Source organism: Callorhinus ursinus, unplaced genomic scaffold (genome assembly GCF_003265705.2).
Source record: "Callorhinus ursinus isolate GAN/ISIS: 27379988/994484 unplaced genomic scaffold, GSC_fseal_2.0 scaffold94, whole genome shotgun sequence".
NCBI classification, from domain to species: Eukaryota; Metazoa; Chordata; class Mammalia; order Carnivora; family Otariidae; genus Callorhinus; species Callorhinus ursinus.
Window position 1 is genome coordinate 1,627,021 of NW_027397156.1, and position 20,162 is coordinate 1,647,182.

Here is a 20,162-nt window from a genome sequence, read left to right on the forward strand (position 1 = left end):
ATCGAGTCCTGCATCGGGCTCCCCCTACTCTGCGGGGATCCTGTTTCTCCCTCTCCCTCTGCTGCTCCCCCTGCTTGTGTTCTCTGTCAAATAAATAAAATCTTAAAAAAAAAGCCATTGATGTTACTTCTTAAATGTTTCATTACACTATTCTAAATTTTGTGACAATTTTTGAAATGTAACAAAAATTTAGGTACTTCGTGTATACCAGACATCCATTAAAATGGTCTATGGATGCCAAAGTTTGAGAAATGATGATTTTGTAAAAAGAACATTGGATTGGGAGCCAGGAAGGCCAGATTTTAGCCCTGGATTTGACCTTGGCTATGTTAATTAACTTCTATCAGCCCCATTTTAGAACAGACTGGTATTTTTTGTCCTGGCTCCCTCCCAGGGCTTCTGTGAAAAGCAAATGATACAGTAGATACACAAGTGCTTTGTAACCTGTAAGACTGTGCAAATGGATGAGAGGAGATAATCTTTTAAAATCTATATTTTGGCTTCCCCTTCTTTTGGTTCCTTTGTGTACATCCCCACCACTTGTCGAATAGACCATTCCTCCTGGCTTTGCATTTGTAAATTTGGCCTATAATAGGGCACAAACCCTGTTTGGCCCTGGTGAAAAATGTTGCCAGGTCTCCCAAATCCTGCTCTGACTCCTCTGTGTCCCACGGTTCCCTGTCTCTCCGTTTCCCGGGGTCCTCCCATAAGTACTTGGAGAGGGTGGAGGCTGCGGGGTTCTCAGTCACACACTGCATATACCCCCGAGTCCTGATGACAGCTCCATACCCGAGCTTCTTTCATCCTCTCCCAAGGAAACTCACACCTGAGATTCTGTAGACAAAGACATTCTCCCACCAACCACCTCTGCTATATCCTGGACAGCTCTGCTGTCCTTGTCCCTTGTGCTGAGCCAGACAAGGGAGAGAATAGCTCCATCTGCAGACCCCACCCTCCAGGACTGGATTTATGCTTTATTGTTGGTGGCAACCATGGAAACCACAGGTGACTGTGAGTCAGAGGATAATAAACAGGATTCTTTACTAACAGAAGTTGCCTGGGGCAACCCTGGGAAGGCAGGGCCCTGGATTTCTTAGTTTGGCCTCTGAGAACCTCCAAGAACAGCAGAGGTCCCAACTCGGCTAACAAGCACAGGTAAATCATTTGCCATTCTTCTAGAGTTCCTTCTCAAGACCCCCAATATCCCCTTGAACTTTGAGTTTCCTTCCATTCCTCAAACTCACCATGCTGTCTCTTGACTTTCCTACCTGAGCTTCCTGCTCCCAGAAACTCTCTTATTCTTTTTACTCAGAAAACACCTATTCGTCCTTTACATACCAGGCCCCTTAAATGTCCAGGGCCTTCCCCACCCCTGGAAGTGTCAGAACCCCAGAAAACATGGAATCGTGTTTCTCTCTCACTTGAGTAAAATCTGGAGATACAGGATGCTCTTCATGGAGTCCTCGTGGCCCCAGGCTCCTTCCCACTCTGCCAGCCAGCCCTACAGGTGAGTCCCTCAGCCTCATGATCCAGGATGGCAGTATCTGCTCCACACAGCAGGATGGAGACAGGAACAAGTAAAAACGGGACCAAGGGCTTGTGCTGGCTGAGGTGTATAACCGGTCCTTAAATCTGCCAGCAAGTACTCAGCACCATTGGAAGGCAACTGATTTCCACCAGCTCACATTCCCTGTCACCTCCTTCCTAAGACATTCCTGCCTGCAGTCAAGGCAGCTGCCAATTCTCTTGTCCCACCAGCCTACTGACATGCGCCACTGTTCTGCCACTGTATAAAAGACAGGTAGGCCTCTTATCAACAGTGTGCAAGATCAGGGTCGTGGGAACTGTCGCCCCACCACCAAGGGCAGCCTATGGGGTGTGCTGTAGAGAATGTCAAAACAGTGATCAGCCAAAAGCCAGCTGCTCTTTATTATCACCTCAACCAGCAATTCTATTTATTTATTTGACAGAGAGATAGAGGGCACAAGTAGGCAGAGCAGCGGGCAGAGGGTGAGGGAGAAGCAGGCTCTTGCTGAGCAGGGAGCCCGACGTGGGGCTCGATCCCAGGACCTGGGATCATGACCTGAGCCGAAGGCAGACGCTTAACTGACTGAGCCACCCAGGCGCCCTCAACCAGCAATTCTAAACAACATCAGTGATAAAACTATTCCTTCCCTGAAAATATATTTTGTTGGTCTAAGTTTTAAATCTAAACTAATGCTGTGGTTTCCGCTGGCTTTCCACAATAGGTATTAGCAAATTAGCATTTTTTATCATGTGTTTTCAGGAAACATTATATTCTACAGAGAATTTCACTTCTGGAATTTCCAATGATATAGCAGGCCCTCAACTCCCGACTCAGCCAAGTGTGCCCCTTTCCAATTACAAGGCCCCTTCATGCTAGGTCAGCGCATCCATCTGGGCGAACTACTTACCTCTGCATTTAAACAGGAGATTCAAAGGAAGGGATGACAGCAGTGAGGACGTAAAGACAAAAAAAGTAAATTGAATTATTTTACCTCTGTCTGCTTGGACTTTTTCTTTGTGTTTAAAATTTAAAATAGTGAAAAAGAGGATAGATTCCAAGTGGGACTATTTTTGTTTAATAAGAGTAAGCATGAGGGGCACCTGGGTGGCTCAGTCGTTAAGCGTCTGCCTTCGGCTCAGGTCATGGTCCCAGGGTCCTGGGATCGAGCCCCGCATCGGGCTCCCTGCTCGGCGGAAAGCCTGTTTCTCCCTCTCCCACTCCCCCTGCTTGTGTTCCCTCTCTCGCTGTGTCTCTCTCTGTCGAATAAATAAATAAAATCTTTAAAAAAAAAAGAGTAAGCATGAAATGAAATCATTTCATTTCACGATTACTACAGAAAATAGTTTTGTCTAAAAGAAAAGAAAGGTGTTTAAAAAAAATAATCCACGCTGGGGCGCCTGGGTGGCTCAGCCGTTAAGCGTCTGCCTTCAGCTCAGGTCATGATCCCAGGGTCCTCGGATCAGATCGAGTCCCCACATTGGGCCCCCTGCTCAGCGGGGAGCCTGCTTCTCCCTCCCCCCCCCGCCTCTGCCCCTGCTCATGTGCTTTTTCTGTCAAATGAATAAATAAAATCTTAAGAAAAAAAAAAGTTATAATGCTTAGAGTGAAAAAGCTTGGTGGCCCCAAACAAAGAAAACACCAAAATATGGTTTTCGGTGAATCCCCTTGTAATCGGATCAGCACAAACCTATGATAGGTCTTCATATCTTCTCTGTCATGTATATATTTTTGTTACAGGCACACTGCGAAATTAACAGGAAGATATCACAGCCCATTTGGAAGCTGTGGATTCAGTTATAGCTTAGTGCAGGGCAGCAGGATGGCAGTATTAATTTCCAAGTGCCGCAAGTTGTCCCAGACTGGCGGGAGGGAGAACCCCTTAGCACAAAGCAATGAAATACTAAAGGTATCTTATATCATACAGGTGACAAACTCATAGCAGAGCTCCATGCCCGATCTATCCCTCTTAAAACTATTCATGATTCCAGTTCCAGTTCCAGCTGAGAGCCAGGCCACCCGGCTGTGCCCCCGGCAGTGCCACACAGGCAGCCAGGCCTGGGGTTCCTCCCCGGGCACCCCCAGGGGCCAGCAGGGTGCCTGGCTGGCTCAGTCGGTAGAGCCTGCGACTCCTGATCTCAGGGTTGAGTTCCAGCCCCATGTTGGGTGTAGAGATTACTTAAAAATCTATTTGTGGGGTGCCTGGGTGGCTCAGCCAGTTGGGTGCCCAACTCTTGATTTCCACTGAGGTCAGGATCTCTCAGGGTCCTGGGGTTGAGCCCCACCTTGCAACAGGCCCCGCACTCGAGCGGGGAGTCCGCTTGAGGATTCTCTCCTTCTCCCTCTGCCCCTTTTCTCTCTCTCAAATAAATAAATCTTTTTTTTTTTTTTAATCTATGCATGGGTGCCGGCGTGGCTCAGTCAGTTAAGTGTCTGCCTTTGGCTCAGGTATGATCCCAGAGTCCTGGGATCAAGTCCTGCATCAGGCTCCCTGCTTGGTGAGGAGTCTGCTTCTCCCTCTACCCCTCTGCCCTGCTTGTGCTCACGCTCTCTCTCTCTCTCTCTCAAATAAATAAATAAAATCTTTTTTTAAAAAAATCTATTCATGATTCCTAAAAAGGATCTGGACAGTGCTGACCTGCTGCAAAGCGCACTCCGCGCCTTCACCGTGCAGCCTGCGGTTAGATAGAGTGTGGCCAGCCAGCGCCCTCAGCCATCCGGTCTGGGTCTGTTCTCCTTTGCACATTTGCATGACTTCAAGGAGGAGGAAGTGAAAAGTTTCACATTTACTTTCAACAGATGAACACAACATCTTTAAATAAAAAGAACATATATCAAAGGCACTTCAATGTTTCATATTTTTGTAAACATTTATTGACTTGTAGAAAACATTCTCATTAACTTTTGCCCCCAAATTATTGGATGATGGAAACATCATGGTCTTTTCTTTTCTTTTTTTAATTTGGGTATGAGTATCCTGCTTGCTGTCGATTATCAATCACTTCTCGGCTCGTTTGTTTATTCCGACCATGTTTCTACTAAATTAATTTAATATCATCTGTGATGTGCTCTCCTGTAAATAATGCATTCAACAACAATCATTAACACATCTTTTGTAAGCCTCCAATTTACTGGTAATCCATATTTTCTTGTTAATTTGCTCTGAATCTTAATTATTTTAGCAATAAATAATTATGTGTCCATTGATGCATTCTATTTACATCATACACAATATATCAGGTAAAGTTCTAAGGACCTTATAATATTAACTCATTAGGTCCTCATCATAACCCTCTGAGATAGATACTATGAAGAGATTGAGGTGTAGAGAGGGTAAATAACTTGCCCAAGGCCAAACAGCTAATAAGTGGCAGAACCAGGCTTCCAGTCCAGGCTACCTACTCCATTCATAAGCTAAACAACTGCACTCTGCTGCCTCTCTCAAAAAATTTAGGTCGGGTGAAGCTCTGTCCATCTCACTGGGGAAGTACAATCCCAATAAACTTTTAAGTTCAATGTGAATCTGACATATTTCTGTTTTGATCAATTTTATACTAATCATTCTAATGAAGTTGTAGGGTATGGGAGACAGCAAACAGGGCAAAATATTGCTAACTGATGAATCCAAGGAAAGTGTATACAAGCAGTCATTGCATTATTTCACAACTTTTAAAAAATGTAAAATTTTTTAAATCAGTTACAATAAAAGTGAATCCTTTTTTGATGTTAATATTAATAATACACTAAAAGTTGCATTTAAAACTGGAAGGAAAAATTTTAGATCTAAAAAACATGCAAGGATGTAAATCGTTTCCCAAAATTCTTTTAGTCATGGTAACAAGTAAAGTTTGAAGACAACAGTCTTAATAAGGAACATTTCAGGAAATGGCCATGTGATTCTTTTGCTTTCAGCCCATTGGCTAGAACTCACCACGTGGCCATTGGCAGACCCTCTCACGGGTGAGTTCCGGGAAATTAGAATGTAAGATGAAGATATGAATGGAAGAGGTTTATTGGAAGCACCCCTGGCCTCAGCCCTTGTGGAGGGCAAATGAAGCAGGACTGGGCAGAGGGAGAAGTAGGGAGAAGAAAAGTTGCAAGAAAAACTTTAACTGACCCCCACAGGCAGCTCCGGAGCTGGCATGGCCCTGCAGAGTTGTCCCAGATTGGAACAAGGGGGCCAGAACTTTATACTTCCAGGTCAGCCAGTCATTGGATGTAGGCTATCCCAGAAGAGGGGGCAGACACTTGAGTAAGGCAGCTCTTCAGCTGAAGCAATCCATGGAAGGGGAAACAGCTGCAAGCTGTCAACAATGTCTCCTGCATCCCCATTTTACAGATAAGGAAGTGGAAGTAACTGGAGATTAAATAGCTTACCCAGGGGCGCCTGGGTGGCTCAGTGCATTAAGCATCTGCCTTTGGCTGGGGTCATGATCCCAGGGTCCTGGGATGGAGTCCCACATGGGGCTCCCTGCTCAGTGGGGAGCCTGCTTCTCCGCCTCTGCCACTCCCCCTGCTTGTGCTCTCTCGCTCTCTCTCTCCCGCTCTCTCTCAAATAAATAAATTAAATCTGTGAATAGCTTGCCCAAGGTCACAGAGCTGGTAAACAGTTGTATCGGTTCTCTACTGCCACATTAATGGTGCATAACAAACATCCACAAAACCTCTAATAACAGGCTAATAAGTAATTAGGTTTGTGCGTGAGTCTCTCAGTCGGCTAGGAGGTTCTGCTGATTTGGGCCAGGCCAGGCTCACTTCAGCTGGGCTCACTCATGCATTTGTGGCCCTGGGCCATGTCCTCTGACTGGCCTCAGCTGGGATGACTTGGCTGTCCTCCTCGTGGTCTCTCGTCCTAGTAGGCTACCTTGGGCTTATTGTCATGATGGTGGGAAGGTTCCCAGAGAGGATGAAAGTGCCCAAAGCCTTTGGAGGCCTGAGACCGGGACTAGTACATCGTCACTTCTGACACTCTATTGGCCAAAGCAAATCACCAGGCCAAGCCCAGAGAGCCGCAGAGGCATGAAAACCCAGGAATGGTCCGCCACAGTGAGGCAGCAAAGTTCAGATACCTCCCTTGACCATTATTTCCCAGCCACCTCCTATCAAATCTGTTGTAGTCTCCATTTCAAGTTCTGTCATTTCACAAGCACAGCACCTTGGCGGGCACTCTGGAGAGACAAGGTCCAACTTTCAAGGAGCCTACAGCCTAGTTAAGGAGATGAGACACCACCGTGGAAGGCTTGGTGACAAGAAAGGCAAGACAAATGGTAGAGGGACAAAAGCAACGGGAACCAAAGGTAGGAAAGGCCGCTCTGGACTGGGGAAGTGGGGAAGGTCGGACGGGGGTTCGTTTGGGTCTCGCACAATGTTCAGCATTGAGTCAGATGGTGAGTGAGGAGGAACAGATCACTCCACGTCCTCCTCTCTCCCCCAGGTACTGAAGGAGGGGGGAACAAAAGAGATGGAATGGGGGGCCCAGGAAGAAAGTTAACTTTTTAATCCCCTCTCCAATGTGTCCTCAGATCATTAGGGTTTCCTTCCACATCCCTTGGATATGCATTCTGCGCCCAGCATGCCAAGGCCAAGCCTATTCAATTCGTATATGGGTTTACTACTCCCTTTAGAGAATGGTAGGCTTTGAAAAATCTTTGGTTTTACTGAGCAGAAGGGTGGACAGAGCTGCAGAAGGGAAGATGAGAATGGATGGCTTTGAAAAGGGAATGAGTGGAGCTAGGGAGGGAAGGACCAGGCAGAGGGGTTAGAAGGAGACAGAAGAGAGGATGGGAGAGGTTTGAAAAGAGGCTATGAGGAGGGATCTTTTGGGTACAGGGAATAATGTGCAAAAAGGCTGCTTTTTAGGAAATGTTGCTGTGTGGTAAGCTGCAAGACCCTGTGCTCCAGGTCAACAGCCTTTAGCAAAGACCATTGTTACTTTTCAAGGCTTCAGGAGCTAGATTTCTGTTTCTTTGAATGCTGAGATGACCTTGAGGGTTAAAACAAGCCCTTTGGTGTTCCTTGGTTTTCTTGCCATATGGCAGGCTACACACAGCAACCCATTTATTTTCCCATAGGATAGTAGTAAAAGGTGCAGGCTTTGGAGTGAGACAAATGTGAGTTCAAATCCTGTTTTTTCTTCCTGTTGACTCAGTCATCTGAAGCATATTATATAACCACTCTGAGCCTATTTCTTCGTTTGTTCTAGGAGGGTAATACCTAACTCAGAGCTTTTGTGAGGATTAAATGAAATGAAACATGTCAAGTGCTTAATTATGCCTGCACATAGTAACTGCTTTATTAAAATTTTAGTGTGATTATCATAATGATCCTAAAATTTAATATTATTATCCTCATTTTACATATAAGGATGGAGACATAGAGAAGTCAAGTCCTCTTGCCCCAGAAGCCCTTGAGAAGGCCTTGTCTTTGAACAAAGACACTGACACAGAACAAAGAGCAGGAAGAAATGGGTAAGGCCATGACTGAAGGATATTTAGGCAGATAGAAAGGATTAAGGCAAAATTAGGGTGCAGACCAGTGTAAAATGGAAGTAAGGTCAGAGGAAGACATCTGTCCTAAATGCTCACAGAGGTTTCCTGTTTGGAGGCTAGTGGTTGGACCAACTCCCAGCTCTAAAGCCTTGTTAGATGTGGGGATAGGAGCCCAGTTGTTCCACATGCTGGCTTTGTGACCTTAGCCAAGTTACTTTACCTCCAAGACTCAGCTTTGCATCTATCAAATGGGATAACACTAGTCATACCTGTTTTCATTGGGTCGTAGCAAGAGAACGTTGATTAATCTACACGGGGCATCCAGCACAGTGCCTGGCGCACAGACCTAGGGGCCTCAGACCTGGGTGCCTGTCCACATGAACCCAAACTGAGAACCAGGGTCTCTGAAGGATGGTCTCTAAAATGACCCAAATTGTGGTTCAGTGATCTGAAAAGGGGTTCATGCTACAGAGAAGGACAGTTCCGGGCGTATGAGGAAATTATCTTAAGTTTGAGCTGGAGGTATTTGGGTCAGAGATGAGAAAGAACTTCCTGAAAATCAAGGTTGTCAAATTAAATTAGAAATAATGATTTAGGACTGTGGTGCTGGCATCCACCCAAAGAATAAAATATCTGCCCATCTTCCTGGACTGGGTAAGATGTGTCATAATGAGACAGGACGAGATAGTCATCCATTCTGGGCAAATGAGCCTTAAAATACATGTGCCATGAGCAAGGGCTGGCTGCAATCCTGGACTAAGTAACAAGGGCCACAGTGCTAGAAGTTGACCATGGCAGGGAGCCAAGATGTTCTAACTTGGAGAACATTTGCAAAGACCAACTGGAGCCTTAAACTTCACAATTACAAGTACTTTTGAGTTAACCTCGGGCTAAAGAGATGGAGACCCATTGTCAGGACAGACCTGAGGGAGGAAATCAAATGACTCCTCGGGAGGAAAGGGACTTGAAGGAAGTGAGCACACCCCCACTAATCAAAAACACTTGAACAAAGGTACAGACTCTGGGAGCAGCACTGCAGGAGGTTATCAGGTAGAGGCCTGGGCCATCTGCCAAGATCATTAGCCAGTGTTCTTGCCTGAGGAGGAATATTGGGTTGTAAGACCATATGGGTCCCATTCAAGGGGGAATGGGCAGGGCTTTGGGGCGTGTCTGCTCCTGACCCCAGAAACCAAGTCATAGCATTTCCAGGGGATGCCGCTAGGGGAGACCATGGCCCTCAGGTGCAGCAGAGCAAAGATAGGAAGCTGGGAAATAAAACATTTCTAGATATTACTCACTTTTGATACATTCTTGTCATTCCTTTAAAACTTTTTTTAAGATTTTATTTTTATTTATTTATTTGAGAGAGAGAGAAGGTATGCACACTGGAGAGGCAGAGAGGGGGAGGGAGAGGGACAAGCAGACTCTTCACTGAGCACGGAGCTCATCACAGGGCTTGATCTCACGACCCTGAGATCGTGACCTGAGCCAAAATCAAGAGTCAGACCCTTAACCGACTGAGCCACCCAGGCGCCCCTCTTGTCATTCTTGAAGCCTCAGCTGCCTAGGAGGAGAGAGGAATAGGGAACATTCCCACAGGTGGGAAACTCCTTGTCATCACCTTAGCTTTACCTGCTAAGGAACCTGCTGGGGATCCTGAACCACTGAGCCCTATTGGTCTGGCTGAGTCCACAGCCCCCTCTGGGGACTGATCATGTCAAGAGCATGAGGGGGCCCAGTAAGAACACAGACCCGGATGTTCAGACACTTGACTCCAAGGTCTGCTCTAGGAAATCTCAAGAAGGTAAATCTAACTTTGGAGTCCTCAGCTCCTCTTCTGCTCACTGTCCTCCTTCAGCTTCCACCAGAGGCAAAAGGCCCTGGGCTCTCCCAGTGCCCCAGTCTTGGCTTCATGTAAGTAAAGTATCTGATGAACTAACAGAAGGCGGAAGGAGCCCTGCCTCCTCACATGGCAAGTGTCACTAAGCCATCTTAGGGCCCTTTCTTCTTTTATTTTTTTTTAAGGTCTTATTTATTTATTTGTCAGAGAGAGCACAAGCAGGGGGAGCAGCAGAGGGAGAGGGAGAAGCAGGCTCCCCACTGAGCAGGGAGGCTGACATGGGACTGGATCCCAGAACCCTGGGATCATGACCTGAGCTGAAGGCAGATGCTTAAGCAACTGAGCCACCCAGGCATCTGAGGGCCCTTTCTTCTGAGCCCTCATCATCCACAGAATCCTTCTTGGCATAATATTCTAAGGAAACCACTACTAATCCATCAGCAGTGACGTGCAAGGTAAAACTTACACGGTGTGTTCATCCTAACAGGTCAGAAACCTCTAGCAGTAGCACCGAGGAAATGCTGAAGCTCTAGTAACAAAGCAGGAATGCCAAACTAAAATTATGGAAGACTCCCAGATATTTAAAGAACAAAGGTGCTTCCTTTGAGCAGGGACAGAGAGATGACAGAGTAGGCAAGTCTACCCACAAGTTGATTTTATCTGGATCCTCTAGCCAATCCATGCGGTTCAACCCCATAGACACTGGTCGCCAGTCCTAGGCCAGGCCCTATGCTGGTGGCTGGCTGCCTTCAAGGGGCTTGGAGTCTGGTGAGGGACATGGGCATATTGAATAGCAATAGTACTGGGCAGGTTAAGAATAGTGTGTTTTACAAAGCAGGAAAGAATGTCCAATGGAAAAAAGACAGTCTCTTCAACAAATGGTGCTGGGAAAATTGGGCAGCCACATGCAGAAGAATGAAACTAGACCATTTCCTTACACCACACACAAAAATAGACTCCAAATGGTTGAAAGACCTAAATGTGAGACAGGAGTCCATCAAAATCCTAAAGGAGAATACAGGCAACAACCTCTTCAACCTCAGCCACAGCAACTTCTTCCTAGAAACATCGCCAAAGGCAAGGGAAGCAAGGACAAAAATGAACTATTGGGACTTCATCAGAATAAAAAGCTTTTGCAGAGCAAAAGAAACAGTCAACAAAACCAAAAGACAACCGACAGAATGGGAGAAGATATTTCCAAATGACATATCAGATAAAGGGCTAGTATCCAAAATCTATAAAGAACTTCTTAAACTCAACACCCAAAGAACAAATGATCCAATCAAGAAGTGGGCAGAAGACATGAACAGATATTTTTGCAAAGAAGACGTCCAAATGGCCAACAGACACATGAAAAAGTGCTCAACATTGCTCGGCATCAGGGAAATCCAAATCAAAACCTCAGTGAGATATCACCTCACACCAGTCAGAATGGCTAAAATTAACAAGTCAGGAAATGACAGATGTTGGCAGGGATGCGGAGAAAGGGGAACCCTCCTACACTGTTGGTGGGAATGCGAGCTGGTGCAGCCACTCTGGAAAACGGTATGGAGGTTCCTCAAAAAGTTGAAAATAGAGCTACCATACGATCCAGCAACTGCACTACTGGATATTTACCCCAAAGATACAAATGTAGGGATCCGAAGGGGTACATGCACCCCGATGTGTATAGCAGCAATGTCCACGATAGCCAAACTGTGGAAAGAGCCAAGATGTCCATGGACAGATGAATGGATAAAGAAGAGGTGGTATATATATACAATGGAATATTATGCAGCCATCAAAAGGAATGAGATCTTGCCATTTGCAACGACGTGGATGGAACTGGAGGGTGTTATGCTGAGTGAAATAAGTCAATCAGAGAAAGACATGTATCATATGATCTCACGATATGAGGAATTCTTTTTTTTTTAAAGATTTTATTTATTTATTTGAGAGAGAGAATGAGATAGAGAGAGCACGAGAGAGAAGAGGGTCAGAGGGAGAAGCAGACTCCCTGTTGAGCAGGAAGCCCGATGCGGGACTCGATCCCGGGACTCCAGGATCATGACCTGAGCCGAAGGCAGTTGCTTAACCAACTGAGCCACCTAGGCGCCCCTGATATGAGGAATTCTTAATCTCAGGAAACAAACTGAGGGTTGCTGGAGTGGTGGGGGGTGGGAGGGAGGGGGTGGCTGGGTGATAGACATTGGGGAGGGTATGTGCTATGGTGAGCGCTGTGAATTGTGCAAGACTGTTGAATCACAGATCTGTACCTCAGAAACAAATAATGCAATATATGTTAAGAAAAAAAGAAGAAGATAGCAGGAGGGGAAGAATGAAGGGTGGGAAATCGGTGCGGGAGACGAACCATGAGAGACGATGGACTCTGAAAAACAAACTGAGGGTTCTAGAGGGGCGGGGGGCGGGGGATGGGTTAGCCTGGTGATGGGTATTAAGGAGGGCACGCACTGCATGGAGCACTGGGTGTTATACGCAAACAATGAATCATGGAACACTACATCAGAAACTAATGATGTAATGTATGGTGATTAACATAACAATAAAACATTAAAAAAAATTTTTTTAAAAGAATAGTGTCTTTTAAAGAAACACAGGGCCAAAGCCGTGAAAGCAGGGAGGAACACGGTCCCTCTGGTTGGGGGAGTAGCGGGAAATGGTTCATGAAGGAAGTAGCCCTTGGGAAGGACCCTGAAGGGGACAGAAATGGAGATGCAAGGACAAGGGGCCAAGAACATTGAGCGAGCTGAGGGGAAGGGTTCAAGCAAAGGCATGGAATCAAGGCCACTGAGGCAGACTCAGAGACTGGGGACATGTCCAGGGATGGAGTAGGGGGGTAGCAAGGGAAAGGCCGGAAGTGTAATTGGGGTCATATTGAGGAGGTCCTTGAATGTCAGGAAGAGGGTTTGTCCTCCTAAGCCACACTGCCCAGAGATCAGCTGCTCGGAGGGTGGGAGGTCCCCAGGAAGCCACCACGGCTAGCTTTCAGGAGGCCTTTGGGAGAGCCTGCCCTTTTCCTCTTGCTTTTTAAACATGCTCCTCCAACATGTCGGGGTCTCTGTTCACGCTGTTCCCTCCTCCAGAAATGCCTTCCTCCTCCTCAGCGCAGCAAACTCCTACTCATCCTTAAAATCCCAGCACCAAGTTCTCTATGACACTTCCCTGGCTCCTTTATGTAGCTGTTAGTCCCTCCAAAGTGTTCCCATAGCTCTTGGTTCGTTCCTTATATGTTCAACTTGTAGATCAGTGCTCTGTTCACCATCCGTCTGTCTCTCCACTAGTCTGTAGCCTCCTGGACGCCAGGGACTGTCTCTGATACTAGGAAGAGGGCTATTCCTCATACTGGGAATATGTGTTCTATACACTCCTTGTACCTTCTTGCACCAGTGAACACTGTCAGTAAGTGTGGAAGGAAGACCAGGAGGGAGAGGGGGAGAAGGAAAGTAGCAAAGGGAAGGAGGGCATCAGTTCTGGTCTGTGCCCAGGGGCCTGGCCTCCTGGTGGTTAGCTGCCTCACATGCCCTGGTGCCTCCCAGCTCCAGCCCTTAGGTTCCCCTCCTCTTCCTGACCCTGGGCCAAGGAGGATGCCGCTGCTAGCACCTCATTAACCCAGATGGCCTCCGCCCTGCCCTGAGAGGTGCTGGCTAGGCAGAGCTCTGAGCTCAAGTGAGTCTCCCTGTGAGGGAAGGGAGAAAGGACATGGAGCCCCAGAAAATTACCCCCATGCTCTGAATCCACATAGCTCCGATCTTGAGGACAGACACCTTCTCAGGAGCTGGGGCATACCCTGATGAAACGTATCCACACTAAGGGAGAAACTCAGGCTCAGAGGAGGGATAGGACTCAAGCGTGTGAGGAAAGTCCTGGCCAGCCAGGAGGAAAGACAAACATACAGGTGCCCCTCTCTGGGCCAAGGGCCAGGTGCTCCCCAGCGCCCCACAGTAGAGGCCAACCGTCCAACCCCCCCCCCGGCTCTCTGGGCTTCATTCATCTCCCTGAGCTGTGTTCCGCCTCAGCCTGTCTGAAGGCAGCTCTCCACAGCACAGCCAGGGCTTCGGGGAAACAGAGGTTGTGAGGGCAAGGATCTGACAAGGCCTGAATAGAAGGACTAGATCACAGGAGTCCCGCCTCCCGGCCCACAGCTTGCACCCGGCCACACCTCCCACTTTTAGACTCCAGCTTTCCCTGGGAACCTCTCCTCCCAGAGAGGCTGAAGACAGGCCCCGAGGCAGTGGCGGGTGGAGATTGGATCTCAGACTTGAGGGAAGTGAAAGGGTTAACTCTCCACATGTCCACTGGGCCAGTCCAGCCAGCTCACCCCAGAGCACTCTAAGTCCAGGCCTGTCTCTGGTGTTCTCTCAATTTCCATTTCCCGCTTACTCCTCCTTCCACCTCCTGCGAGACGTTGGGAGGAGAAGCTAGGGGCCCCTTGGCACCAGCTCTCTCTGGGGTGTCATTTAATACTGCCGGTAATCACCATCTCCTGGTTTATTAGTTCTCTTTCCCTCGTGGCTACTCTTGCCACCCCTGAATCTATCTCTCTCTCTCTCTCTCTCTCTCTCTCTCTCTCTCACACACACACACACACACACACACACACACACACAGGCTGTGAATAGAAGAGAAAAGGGCTTCTCTTCACTACAGTCCCTGCCCCACTCGGACTCCCCTTCGGGAAAGCCGATGCTGAGCTACCTGGAGGCAGGAAGCAGGAGGTAGAATGCAAGGACCTAGAGGAGCTCTTCTGAAACAACGGAGCAATCACGTAACAGCAAGCTCAGAAAAAGAGACTTTGGAAGGGCAAATATGAGGAGGGTGGGGGAAATTGGAAACCATCCCAAGATAAAGATTCCTCTCCCAAACAAAACGGAGTCATCAGAGTCCAAGCGAGGACTAGAACACTTCCAATCACTTATGGGTTCAAGGTGGCAGACAGGAGAGGAGCATGGAGACCCCTTTCCCTCCTGCTACAATGAGATTATGCTTTTGAACGTGCTTCATAAACTTCCCAATGCTCTCCAAATGGAAGGAGGCCTATCGGTCACCGCAGAGCTGATTCGTGGGAGGAAGACCATAGGGCAGGGCGGAGGGGTAGAGGCACTCAGGCCTGGCCGAGGGCACCACCACAGACTCTTCGGCTTCCCGATTGTAAGATCACAATGACGCCGCATCCGTGGACACTTCTGATCACCAATATCCAGCGCTTCTGCCAGGCGATGCGTGGAGAGGTGGGAATGCGAGAATGTGGTCCTTTCATGCAATGCCCAGCGAGTGCCCTTGAACGGCGTCTATGTCAGCAGCCCCCGTGGGTGCTGGGATGGCACCCTCACTGTAGGCGAAGCCCGTTTGCCAGTGAAGTGTGGGGATGCCCCCATCTGACACCCCTGTCCTCCCACCCCGGGTCTCAGGAGAAGCGTTGGGTCAGGTCTCAGCCTGGCGCCCGGTGCCATCCCCGGAGCAAAGGCAAAGTCCAGAGACAGCCTTCCACCCGATGGCCAGGGCAGCCATGTGAGAGATACTGGTCACACTTACTTTGGACTGACTCAGCCAGAGAACCAAGGGCCCCAAGGTCCTGGGGCCCCTGTGCCCCTTCCGCTGGCAGTCCCACTCCCCTAGGCAGGGGGAGGAGGGGAGAGCGGGCCACTCACTGCACCTGAAAGCAAGGTGGCACCGGAGATCACCGGGTCATTACCCGCACCGCCTCCTCCCGCGACGCCCAGCCTCGCATTTGGGCCTCATTCCTCTGGTGCCTGGAAGGGGTCTGGCCGGGAGGGGAAGGGCGCCGGGGCGGCGCGCGGTTCCCGGCCTTCCGCACCGGCCAGGTGGCTGGTGAGTTCAGGTGCGAAGGAGGAAGGGGAAGGGGAGCCCTGCGCCGGGAGCTCTCCTTGTCCCGGGAGGGTGGCGGCTGCGTCCCGGGCACAGGACCCTCCGTCCCGAGGGCCCCACGGGCGCCCGCACGGCGCGGCGGGGTCCGGGGCCCGCGGTGAGAGGGCGGTGCCAGCCCGCGTCCCCGCCCCGTCCCTCCACCTTCCCTCCCCGCCCGGCCCTGCGCTGCCCCGGGTCCCGCGGGCCGCTCGGTCCCAGACCCAGGCCGGGCAGCGGGGCTGGCATTGCCGGGGGAGCCGTCGACGACCGGGAGCCCCGCGGGCGGGGGTCGGCAGCGCGGGCGCCGGGACACCTGAGGACACAGGTGAGCGGCCGCGGGGCCGGGCGGACGGGGGCGGGGCGGGCAAGGGGGCTGGGGCCCGCGCGGGCGGCGCCGGGGCGAGAGGGGAAGGCCAGCCGGCGTCCCAGCTCGGAAAGGACCAGGGGGAGGGAGAGGGAGAAGGAGGGGAGGCAGCCCTCGGAGGGAGGATCATTAGGAGGGGGCCGGGGAGACAATGAACTTTTTCCTCTTTTCGCTCAGAAACCAGAGGAAAGTAAGGGGAGGGCTGAGCAGGGGCCTCAGGCCATCTGAGGGGGGACAAGCACCTGCTTAGGAGGCCTCTGCTCTCCAGGCCCTGCCCACTCAAAGGGTGGGTCCTCTATCCAGGTTTAAGGGGAAGGGATGGAGCCGAGCCCCCCACCCGGCTCCCAGCTCCGTGGAGGTGTTTCCCTTAGGCTGGGGAAGACCAAACATAGCCTGCTGTCTCTAAGTCCAGCATAGCTGTCCTCCTCACCTCCCTGTCTGGGGCCAGGAGGGTCCAGGTAAGGGGCGGACAAACTTTCAGTAAAGGGCCAGATAGTAAATATTTTAGACTTGACGTCTATAGGGACAGTCTCGGTCACAACTAGCAAGAAAGCAGTGGTAGACAGCTGGAGAGGTGTAAATGTGGCTGTGTTCCAATAAAACTTGATTTATGGACCCTGAGATTTGAATTTTATATATTTTCCATGTGTTGTGGAATATTATTCTTCTTTTGATTTTTTCCCAACGATTTAAACACATAAAAAGCATCCTTAGCTTCGGGGCTGTACAAAAATAGTGGGCAGGTGGTACAGTCTCCAGCATGCCCCCACCCCATGCCTCCCAGCAGCTTTTCCCTAGGCTACGGGAAGGGTGTGGCTCGGTGCCTGGGAAGGAGGGACATCCAGGAAGCCTGGGGACCTGCCTGTGACCCTTGTTCCCAGCTACTCCGAGGACTACAGCATCCTTTGAGGCCCGTGAGGGAGCTTGTACGCCAAATGTGCACACATGTAAGGGAGGACGCATAGCTCCAGGGGGCTTTCTCCCCAGCATGCGGGGTCATACCCTACCCCCACCAAGTCACAGATAGGTTGCTGTGCTCCTGCAGTAAGTGACAAGCCCTTGGCCCTTCCTCCCCGACTCCATCACCTTCCCCTCCCCCCTCCCTCCTCCCCCTCTTGGTCCCCAACCTGGTGCCACCCACTGATCAAGGCTGGCCCTGCCATTCCTTTATTTTCTCTTTGCAGCCTCAGGGGACCCTTTTCTCCTGGATATTGAAGATATGACCCTTCAGAGGTGACCCAGGAAAGAAGAGATGCAGACCTTTGCTCCTCCAGATGAGGGTCCCCTCCAAGGACTTGTGGCATCCCGCATTGAGACTTACGGGGGTCGGCATCAGGCCTCCAACCAGGGCTCTGCTGGCAAACTCCATTCCCGAGGAGGCCCTGGGCTGGTGAGTCCAGACTGCCCCAAAAGTGACCTGTGTGGGGCAGGAGGGAGGATAGCGCGGCCTTCAAGTCTGTCTTGCAGCTTCATGGGATGCTCTATTCCTATCCCTCACCCCTGCCTTCTTTCCTGGGTTGCGAGCGACAGGAGGGCCATGCTGTGCCAAGCTCCCAGGACTCCACACCCATCCCAGGCAGATGGGTGAAGCCAGGCCCTCGGAGGAGGTGCTGTTAGACAGGTCTGAGGCCTGGAGCTGGGGGAGGGTAGGGAGAGAGGGGGGAGTGTGCCACCCACTGGGATGGGCACCTCCCAGACTCCAGCCTCTACTTGGGAGGAGCCTGTGGGCTCCCTGAGACCTGCCCCCTCTGAGTCAGCACTGAAGGAAGAGCAAAAGTTCAGGGTGTCCCTACTCTGCAAGTGAGGAGGGGTGAGGGGGCCTGCCTTGGCTTCCCCGCAGCTCTACCCTCCTGGCCTGCCTCAAATGCTGACCGAGGAAAGGGGTGTGGAGGCCATGCAGTCTTTCCCTCAGCCTCCAAGCTTCCCCTTCACCTTGAGCACAGTTCTGCTTCCCTCTCGGGGTATCCCCTGCTTTCCTGGAAGAGGATTTGGCCCTGGGAGACTGGGGAGGACAGCTGGGGACTCTCCCAGGCCGAGGGCAGGAAGGGAGACTAGGAAGTATGTGGTGTTTAGTCAGGCCACAGGCAGATCACGGAATGTGACCAGGCCTGCCCAAGAGGAGACTTGTGGCTGTGGTGTCAGTCTCTCATGAGGAAGCACAACCACTCCCAACTGGAAAGGACACATGCTGCATGCCCCTGGGGAGGAAGCCGCACACGTGCATCCCCTCATGCCCACGTGCGAGGGAAGCCGTTCCCATGCAGGGGAAGCTGGGAGGGACCCAGAATGCAGCGCGCACTGTGCCTTGTACATGCAGGCCCGCGGGACAGGGAGCACACGTGTGAGGGGGCGGATCCTGGGGGCTGTCCACACCAGAGCCCGGGCATGTAGGTGCCTGTGCTCCTGCTCTGGAGGAGGCCCCACTTCAGCCCCGGGGCCCACTAGGGGGGCCAAGTTGGCGTGCCCCTGCCCAGCTCGGCTTGGCCTCCCTGGCAGCCGCTGCCGTGACTCAGAGCGGGAGTGACTCACCCCAAACTGGTTTTCAGGGGAGGGGTGAGCAGGCCCCACTTGCAGGGGTAGGGGACACCATCTGGAGTCAAGCCTGGCCCTCACTACCTCTCTGGGGCTTCTGGGAGAACGGAGGCCCCCTCAGAGCTTACCCTGCTATTCCTCCTCCTCCAGGATCCTGGCCGCCAACGCCTCCACGGCTATGTCCCCTTTGCCAAGGGCTCTGGCCAGGTCCGAGCCGTGTCTCCCCTGAAGCTGCGAGAACCAGAGCCCGAGAAGAGGCATGGAGGCCATTTTGGGGCTGGTCCACCACACTCCCCCAAACTCAAGGTAAAGGGCCCTCCTTCTCCCATCCCCACGCTCACAGCCCGAGCTGTAGTGTCCTCCACAGATGATCAGAGTGGAGAGCATGGCCAGCCCCTCCAAGAAGTGGGATTCGGTTCTGTGGAGAGACCCTCTCAGGGCTGCATCTGCAAGCCATGCTGCCTCATAAAAATGTCCGTTTTATAGGCAAATGTCAAAATGTCGCCTGAGACTGCGGGTCCCCTGGTCTCCACCTGCAGGTCCCTCTGAAGGGTTCTGTCTCAGGAGAGCCCTGGAAAGTATCTTTCTGGTCAGGGAGCCTACGTCAGACTCCTCTGTCAAGCACCTTTCTGCAGGCCAAGGTGTCTCTCCACCCATATTCCAGCAACGCCCTTTCCCCTGTCCCCCAGGCTTCTGTGTTCCCACTCACAGACAGTGCTACTTGCCACCTCCCATTCCCAGACATACATGCATGCGCGCGCGCACACACACACTCACACACACACGTGCACATGCACGCAGCCATCCCCAAGCCAGGGGTCTGCATGCCCAGGACATGGCCAGGACTGATCCCCTTTTCGGCTCCCCCAGGAGGTCACCAAGGCCCACCAGCTGGAGGTGAGGCTGCATACATTCAGCATGTTTGGGATGCCCCGCCTGCCCCCTGAGGACCGGCGGCACTGGGAGATAGGAGAGGGCAGCGACAGCGGCCTGGTCATTGAGAAGTCCTGGAAGGAGCTGGTGCCTGGGCACAAGGTGGGCCTGGAACACAGCGTCTGCCCCTGAGGCATCATAGACGCACACATACACCTCACCTCCACCCTGGAAGAGGGAAAGGCCTTGGGAAGTGCGATCACATGGGGAAAGCGTTTGGAGACATCTTGCTCTAGGTTCAACTCCTGGTTCTGCCACTTACTAGTGACACCTTGATGGAGACAGGAAACCTCTCTGGGCCTCAGTTGCTTCATCTGTAAAATGGGGATAACACCACCTACACACTTGGGGATTAAAAGGTCATCGTCTGTGAAGTAGATCTAGTAGCATTTAAACAGGTGGCAGCTGCCGTTCTTGTCATCATTCCCCAACTGAACCAGGGCTGTCCCCACCGCAGGAGATGAGCCGAGAGCTTTGCCACCAACAGGAAGCGCTTTGGGAGCTGCTGACCACCGAGCTGATCTACGTGCGGAAGCTCAGGATCATGACTGATGTGAGCTTCCCCCAGCTCTGGGCCAGGCCCCCACCTTAGCCATCCACCCATTTCCCTTGCCT

The 20,162-nt window shown here is 51.1% G+C and overlaps 1 protein-coding gene across 10 annotated transcripts in view; it reads left to right on the forward strand.

Moving 5' to 3' along the window:
* The first annotated feature begins 1,076 nt into the window (after positions 1-1,076).
* The window catches only part of PLEKHG6 (pleckstrin homology and RhoGEF domain containing G6), a 30,537-nt gene continuing 11,451 nt past the window's right edge, over positions 1,077-20,162 (forward strand). The window contains exons 1-6 of one of the 10 annotated variants that reach the window (XM_073888727.1): positions 1,077-1,155; positions 16,870-17,029; positions 17,267-17,472; positions 18,765-18,920; positions 19,485-19,649; positions 20,005-20,100. In XM_073888727.1, coding sequence (XP_073744828.1) covers positions 17,335-17,472; positions 18,765-18,920; positions 19,485-19,649; positions 20,005-20,100 — 555 coding nt within the window. In that variant the 5' untranslated portion in view covers positions 1,077-1,155; positions 16,870-17,029; positions 17,267-17,334. Of the gene's footprint in view, positions 1,156-6,627; positions 6,823-7,888; positions 7,993-15,605; positions 15,683-15,748; positions 16,044-16,424; positions 16,541-16,869; positions 17,127-17,266; positions 17,473-18,764; positions 18,921-19,484; positions 19,650-20,004; positions 20,101-20,162 lie in introns of those variants that run through there. The other 9 variants (XM_073888733.1, XM_073888728.1, XM_073888734.1 and 6 more) reach the window with 9 other exon arrangements.